Source organism: Electrona antarctica (genome assembly GCF_951216825.1).
Source record: "Electrona antarctica genome assembly, chromosome: 14".
Lineage (NCBI taxonomy): Eukaryota > Metazoa > Chordata > Actinopteri > Myctophiformes > Myctophidae > Electrona > Electrona antarctica.
In genome coordinates, this window is record NC_136795.1 from 5,008,229 (window position 1) to 5,016,273 (window position 8,045).

At 43.8% G+C, this 8,045-nt stretch overlaps 1 protein-coding gene across 2 annotated transcripts; it reads right to left on the reverse strand.

Annotated features, from left to right (window-relative positions):
• LOC306936776 (actin, cytoplasmic 1-like) lies at window positions 1-7,559 on the reverse strand. 2 transcript variants are annotated; one of them, XM_079520391.1, is made up of 6 exons: window positions 7,516-7,559; window positions 1,809-1,947; window positions 1,482-1,727; window positions 600-1,041; window positions 311-492; window positions 1-183 (listed from the first exon to the last, which is right to left on the reverse strand). In XM_079520391.1, the coding sequence occupies exons 2-6, from the start codon at window positions 1,884-1,886 to the stop codon at window positions 61-63; spliced, it is 1,071 nt and encodes a 356-aa protein (XP_079376517.1). In that variant the 5' UTR covers window positions 1,887-1,947; window positions 7,516-7,559; the 3' UTR covers window positions 1-60. The 2 variants fall into 2 exon arrangements, with proteins under 2 accessions (XP_079376517.1, XP_079376516.1); XM_079520390.1 differs by lacking the exon at window positions 7,516-7,559 and adding an exon at window positions 3,853-3,931 and having other exon boundaries at window positions 3-183.
• Between the last annotated feature and the right edge of the window lie 486 nt (window positions 7,560-8,045).

The following is an 8,045-nucleotide window of genomic DNA, read 5'->3' on the forward strand; positions in this document are numbered from 1 at the left end:
TTTTTACTAAAACATTACTGTCGGGGAGGGGAGAAAAAGAAAAAAAAAGAGGAACAGACTCTACAAACGGTCAAGGCGTCCCTCGTCGTAATCATTTTTAGTGATCCACGGGAAGGTGGACAGAGAGGCCAGGGCGGAAGCTCCCTTCCAGACAGAGTATTTACGCTCTGGTGGGGCAATGATCTGCAGAGGGTAGAATAGACAAAATTAATGACTGTTCTTTTATCAAGCGCCAAGTTAATGCCAGGCATAAGCCAATACAATTCAGAGGCCATGAGATGCATTTGAGTTTTACACCTAGTCAGCTCACCTTGATCTTCATGGTAGATGGGGCCAGGGCTGTGATCTCCTTCTGCATCCTGTCAGCAATGCCTGTGAACATGGTGGTACCACCAGACAGAACAATGTTGGCATACAGGTCTTTACGGTTGTCGACGGCGCACATCTTGATGCTGTTGTAGGTGGTCTCGTGGATACCGCAGGACTCCATACCTAAGGGGGGCAGAGATGCGAGCTGATCAGTACAAGGAACCATTTTGCTTTTAAACTAGACCGCTGGGAATACTGAGACTAAATTATGTTCGTCCTGTCAAACTTACCAAGGAAGGAAGGCTGGAAGAGGGCCTCTGGGCAACGGAACATCTCATTGCCGATGGTGATGACCTGTCCGTCGGGCAGCTTATAGCTCTTCTCCAGGGAGGAAGAGGAGGCAGCAGTGCCCATCTCCTGTTGGAAGTCCAGGGCGACATAGCACAGCTTCTCCTTGAGCTTCTCACGCACGATTTCCCTCTCAGCTGTGGTGGTGAAGGAGTAACCACGCTCTGTCAGGATCTTTATGAGGTAGTCTGTGAGGTTGCGACCGGCCAGCTCCAGACGCTTGTTGGCGTGGGGCAGGGCATAGCCCTCGTAGATGGGCACTGCGTGGGTCACATCATCACCGGAGTCCACGACGATACCGGTGGTACGACCAGAGGCATACAGGGACATCACAGCCTGGTTGGCAATGTACACGGCAGGGGTGTTGAAGGTCTCGAACATGATCTACAAAGACAGAACGGTTAGCATTGTATTGAGTGTAGATTTTTCAGCTTTGTGGACACTGCACTCAAAACATGCAGCAGTTGAGTCTAAGGAGGGAGCGGTTAGTGGAGATGGTGCAGAAAGTAAACATTCCTTCAAGTCACATGCATGTCAATTATCCAAGTTACTTAAGCTCATTAAACAAAAAGAACAATGTGCTTGTCAGCACATTGCTGAACCATATTCATTATGGAAGTGCAGAAAAAGCACACGAGAAAGACCTGTTGTTTCCATAGAAAGATGATAGATCATCTTATAAGAGAGGTCCTGGAGGAGAGGGTGAGAACAAAAGAGGGAAACCAAGTAGGAAAATGAGGGTATGGCCTATAGTTTTGTTCCGTTCAGTGAGTCTATGGGTAGCATATTTTAAATGAGGCAAGTTGTGGGTGCATATAATATACCTTAAACATCTGATCCCTGTTGGCTTTGGGGTTGAGGGGGGACTCTGTGAGCAGGACAGGGTGCTTCATGGGATAAATTGGCTGATAAGTTTCCAGCATGTTTTTGAATGTGTGATCCCAGATCTTCTCCATGTCGTCCCAGTTGGTGACAATACCGTGTTCGATGGGATACGTCAGTGACATTCCCCTCTCTATCTGGGCATCTTCTCCGACGTAGTAGCGGCCTTTCTGGCCAGACGTCTCTCCCTAGACAATTGAGTTATTTTAATTGTATATAGATCACAAGTCTGTTTAATTTCAAGTATGTATGAGAAAGTCATTCCTCACCTCAGTCACCGGATGACCGATGATGGATGGGAAGACATAAATTGGCATGTCTTCTCCGGCGAATCCGGCTTTGCACATACCGGATCCGTTGTCAACAACCAGTGCACAATTATGAATGCTGAATCCACCATGGTGGGGCCTGTTGTAAACAAGTGTAATGCTTAATTGGGTCGTCCACAACATCCTTTGTATTGAGTTTGTGCTTGAAATGTACTGTAATTCTGCAAACTGTTAATAAGATTTTCAATCAAATCAATCAAAACGCAGGCGCAATTCATTAGAATATAAGTACCAACCAATCTCTTATGCCGGTCCTGACAGCAATTAAACACTTGGATAATGTTTAGCAAAGTTTGCCTGATTTATACTTGTTTAATTAATACTTATGTCACACACAATTCGTTTTTTTTTTTTTTGGTAAAATTACATTACTGGACTAGGTCGACATTTCTCTTCATTCATGCTTGTGCCATCTTAAGTTAACTCAATTCATTTTCGCCAACTCAATTCATTTTCGCCATCGCCCGCCATTTTGTGACAAAGTCGAGAAATAGAAAGGGAGGGGGTGTATGCGTGAATGGATCTCATTTTACAGTATGAGTCACTTTAGTTTATATCAGTGCAGCTCATTTTTTAAGATGCGTGATTTTGGACCGCTAATTATTAATTTTTGTAACGTGCGTGGAGAGAGATGAAGCATTAACTGAATTAACTAAATTCGCGGAAAAAATAGCGTCACAAGACGGTCATCTATTCTCTATCCATCCATTTATGCTAAATCAAATCAAATCAAATCACCTTTATTTATAAAGCACATTTAAAAACAATTTCCATTGTACCAAAGTGCTGTACAGACATTTTATCAACACCACAGATAGACAGACAGCAGAAGAAAATTACAGACAATGAAAGCATTATAAGCAAACTATCAAAAAATAATCAAACAATATACTATTAAAAAAACAAACATAAACAAGGTCACGGGCAATCAAATGCTTGGGAGTAAAACAGGGTTTTAAGTCTGGATTTAAAAACGTCAATGGAGGGGGAGGTTCTGATGGAGTAGGGGATGGTGTTCCACAGCCTAGGGGCTGCAACTGAGAAGGCACGGTCACCTCTGAGCCTCAGCTTGGTTGTTGGGACATCTAAAAGTTCAAGGTCTGTGGATCTGAGGTGCCTAGTGGTGGGGGGGTATTTTACAAGGTCTGTGATGTAGGCAGGGGCTAGGCCATTCAGAGCTTTATAAACAAATAAAAGGGACTTGAAATGAATTCTGAATTTCACTGGTAACCAGTGGAGGGAAGCCAGGACGGGGGTGATGTGGTCTCTCTTCTTGGTGCCAGTTAAGAGCCTAGCTGCTGAATTCTGGACTAGTTGGAGGCGGTTTAGGGCTGACTGACTGATACCGGTGAACAGGGAATTACAGTAATCTAAACGGGATGTTATGAGGGCATGAATGACGGTTTCTAAGTTGGGAGTGGAGAGAAATGGTTTTATTTTGGCTATGGAGCGGAGGTGGAAGAAGCTTGATTTAACAACTGCGTTTACTTGTTTGTCTAGTTTAAATTCTGAGTCGAAAAGCACACCCAGGTTTTTTGCATGGGGTTTGACCAGGTGGGAGAGGTTGCCTAGGTCCGTCTGGATCTGTGCGGTGGAGTCAGGTGGACCAAATATTATGATTTCCGATTTGGTATCGTTTAACTGCAGAAAGTTTTGTGACATCCAGTGTTTGATATCTGTGAGGCAGTTCCTTAGGTTGTCCAGTTGTGAGTGGTTGTTTGGTTTCAGGGGGAGGTAGAGTTGTGTATCATCTGCGTAGCAGTGGAATGAGATATTATGTTGTATTATATTATGTGATGGATCATGGCTAGCCAGCCATGATCCATCTTCGAACGGGTACGGATCGAACGGCGGTCGTTAATGGTAGCCCTGGTCCAGTGCTTACAGCGAGTCTCTCACACTGGACCAGGGCTACGTTAATGTCAGCCGGTCGCCGCGGCCATCATCATTATACATACATGTAAATATATAAACGATTTGATACCTTGCAGCCATCCTGGATCTTGCTGGTTCTTTTTACAAGTAACAACACGTGCGACACTGCGACTCTCTCGCCAGACAGGTTGCAAAAGGAAGTAGCTAAGTCAATGCCAAGCCTTTTCCGTGTTGCAGTCAAAGGTGTTGCCATGTCCGATTTATACTATAAGAGACTTTGGGCTAGTTTGTAAATAGTGTAAAAAAGTTGTTTGTAAACCCATGGCATGTGGAAATGGGTTAATGTATTCATCTGCAGACCATCTGAGAAAAATAAAATAAAAATTCATATTTTACAAATATTTAACCTTTTCTTTTGATAGTAGATAGCAGATCTGCAAGCTCATACTCATGTGGCTTATTTTGTGCTCGTTTTCATAGACCTGGCGTCGCAGTGCTGCCCCCTTTCAGAACGACAAATCATTGATTGATTGATTGAAGAATTTATTAACATTTGCAGAATTACAGTACATTTCAAGCACAAACTCAATACAAAGGCTGTTAACTGTGAGTGGACGACCCAATTAAGCATTACACTTGTTTCCAATAGGGTCCACCATGTTCAAATCATCAAAACATTTAGAGACGTACAAATAGACACTTCTATAGACAGAACAGGAATTCATCATAAAGGAGGTAAAAAGGGAAAAGAAACATATACAGTGAGGGAAAAAAAGGGGTGGGCGGTGGGGGGGATTCACGTTCAGCTCCGTTCATTCGTTTTCCTTGGAGGAGCTGCGTTGGGTCCCCAAGTCGGCTCCGTGGCCGTACCTTGAGTTGGCTGTGTGGCCGTGACCGTCTCTTGTGTTGGGTCCCCAAGTCGGCTCAGTGGCCGTACCTTGAGTTGGCTGTGTGGCCGTGACCGTCTCTTGTGTTGTCCTTGCGTTGGGTCCCCAAGTCGGCTCAGTGGCCATACCTTGAGTTGGCTGTGTGGCCGTGACCGTCTCTTGTGTTGTCCTTGCATTGGGTCCCCAAGTCGGCTCAGTGGCCGTACCTTGAGTTGGCTGTGTGGCCGCGACCGTCTCTTGAGTTGTCCTTGCGTTCGTGTTTGAGGGATTCCGATTTTACAGGGGCCAGTTTCGAATTGCAGCCGTCCGTAGGTGCCCTTTGAGAGCGGTTTTGAAGGAGTCAAGGGATTCGCATGTCTTAATGACAGTTGGTAGGGCGTTCCACATTTTGGTGGCATAGGAGCGAAAATAATTTAGTCCCTTGTTTGTGCCGAATCTGGGTTGTACATGGTTCGTTGCACTCCCTCTGGTGTTGTGGGTGTGGACTTCGTTAACATTAAGGAAGTATCTAGACAGGTACATGGGTATCTTGGTGGTGTATCGAATCTTGTGGACCAGACCCATTGCAAGATGCTGTACTCTGTCGTCGACCCTAAGCCATTCCAGCCTGTCGAAGTGGGCAGGGGTGAGGTGGGTTCGGGGGGCGAGGTCAAAAGTAGGAGCCTGACCAGTTTGTTTTGGGAAGTCTGGAGCCTGGTTTTAAGGGCCTTTGAGGTGCTGTGGCAATAACCACAATGTTTTGGGCAGATCAAGAAATTAGTAAGACGGGAAAAAAAGAAAAGAAAGTGTTTTCCCCCCCTTCTTACCAATTATTTGATCTGCCCAAAACATTGTTTTGTCACAACAAGAGTTGGCTTGCCTTTGTCCACCGATTAAACGTCTTTAATTAAATACTTTTTGAAAAGTATTTACTAAATGGGGAAAATGAAAGGAATTATTTCCTGGATCCTCGTCGGGGTTAATATAATACTCAGGGGTCAGCTCTATGTATCCTGTCATTTGGGAGCATAAACAGTTGGATACAATTTAGTATCCTATAATAATGATGTACCCTGCATGTTCACATCATGTATACTTGACATTACTTAAAACAGAGGTTTTCAGCTGACTTGCCCTTTTTGATGTCAAGTCAGAAGTCACCTTAATTCAAGTGGCAGATGCGAAAAATAGTTTCATATTTAAATTTTACATTTTTAAGGGCGTGTCATGTGGTCAACCTGCACAGCCTTTGTGTTTTACTAACCTCACCAGGCTTTCCACCACCTAGTGTTTTACTGGTAGATTGCAATCTACCCCTGGTCTCAGGCATCGAGGCTACACTTGTCCACTTAACAGGGTCCACCTTTTTCAATTCATCATAGGGTTAGGGCTGTAGGTGAACATGAGCAGCATTGAGCACACATACCAATCGATCAAGGACCACACTGCTGTCGATATATATGAGCATAATTATAACAATTATTATATCTGAGATCTACAGACCATATCCTTGTCAACCGTAGCGTTTATCCCTCATCTTATAGCACTGGCAAAGGTCCCAGGGGCAAAACGTTTGCCAATTTTAACTCACCATAAGCACAAAGCACATTATGAGCATCTTTTTAAAAAAATCACACCCGTGTGAACTGAGTGGTGCAACTCCCCTCCCCCCACCCTATCTCTCATTAGCAGGCAACAGTGCAGCACTATCTCTCTCCCTCTCTGTTTCTGGCACAACAGCGCTCCAACAGCGCTCCTTGGAGTGGTTGCACCACTCAGAAATAAAATTATATTTTCTTAAGTGCAGCGATAAGACTTTCTGCCAGTTTTCCTGAATATTTTTCCAGGCCATACAATCACAGACCTCAAAAGGATCAGTGTATCACCTAGGCAGACAGACAGGCAGACATATAGACAGATGCTACACAGCAGCAGTTATTCAGAATATGCATAAACTAATCTGCTATAGATAAAGTGCCGCTCAGGGCAGAGGTCTCCACCAGGGTAGGTGAGGTTGTGGCCTCCTGGTGGCGCTATAATAGGCAAATGTGAAAAGGGTGACATTTCTTCTTATGCCAGAGAGAGAGAGAGATATCTATATATACACACACCTCAGCCTTGTAGGAATGTCTGTGAAAGATTGCATGTAAATTGCACGCTGCGTTCATGATGGAATCTGAAATATTGGACAGATCCGTCTTGAACACATGACTATAGAGATATTGTGTAACAATTTGCAGGATTTTTGGACAAAATGTGGAGGAGTAATATCCAAAAATGTGTTTTACAAAATTCAGCCTCCTGGTGGCGCTATAACAGGCTGTTCTGGAAAATTTGCAGAGGTGCAGTCGGCCTGGTGGAGACAATAATATGTAGCAGGGCTATTAAGGAAAGGACTCCACAACCCTACAAATATGAGTGAGGGATCAAATCATCTAACAAAACACATTCACCATATACTGTAGCCTCATATGGAACCTCTGCCTCTATAAGCTAAATTAATGGCCCAGTATGGCCTACTCATTTCCTCAGCCCTACTATTGCACATGACCCAACATACGATATCACAAAACCCAGTCTCTTAATATAAAATATGACATGGATAGGGGAAACAGTGAAAGGTTAGTTGCCCTTCTACAATAAAATCACACATGATATCTGGCAACTTAAGGCTCCCACTGATAAATACCTATACCACAGGATATAATGCCGTTAACCAAGGAAAGGACCTGGAAGCTCTGGAAATAGGCCTACAGAAAATAAATTAGGCTTAAATAGTTACTTTAATAAAATGCCACACAAAACGCCCAAATTCTGTAAATGGGAGACTGCCACTCATTAAAACATGTCACCATATTGCCCAAATTAATTATAAAATCATTAAGATTGGTTTCAGGCTTCCTTACCCAGTATTAGGCTGTAAACCCCATGCCTCCAGGTCTTTCACCAAACACCCAAATGCAGGCTTCTGGCCAAACATAGGCCACACACCTCTTTTATGCACTGCCCTTAAAGCACTGAGCATAAGGTGTGTGTATGTCCTAGTTGAGTATTAGAAAGGTTACAGTTCCCTCTTGTGGTATGAATCCAACATTGAAATCGAGTTCAAAGTGGCATTCTGGGCATGTTATAGAGTGCCGAAGTCCTGACGTCACTCGCTCATCCCCTAGTTCACGGAAGTAATTTCTCGGTGGAGAATAACATGGGGTCATCTTAAAATCGTTTCATATAAGCATTGTGGTAAAAAAAATAGCTGCAAAACAAGCTGTCTCTGCGTTATTGTCAGGGATGCGTCTCTGTATCGTTTATGACAGTCAGTCAGTCATATATGATGCAGTCTGTTTCTAGCGAAAACTTAACTAAATTAGCAGCAGTAACAATTATAGCGTTTTTCTTGTCAGTTGATTCTTCATATCCATGAGTGAAACGGCTGGGA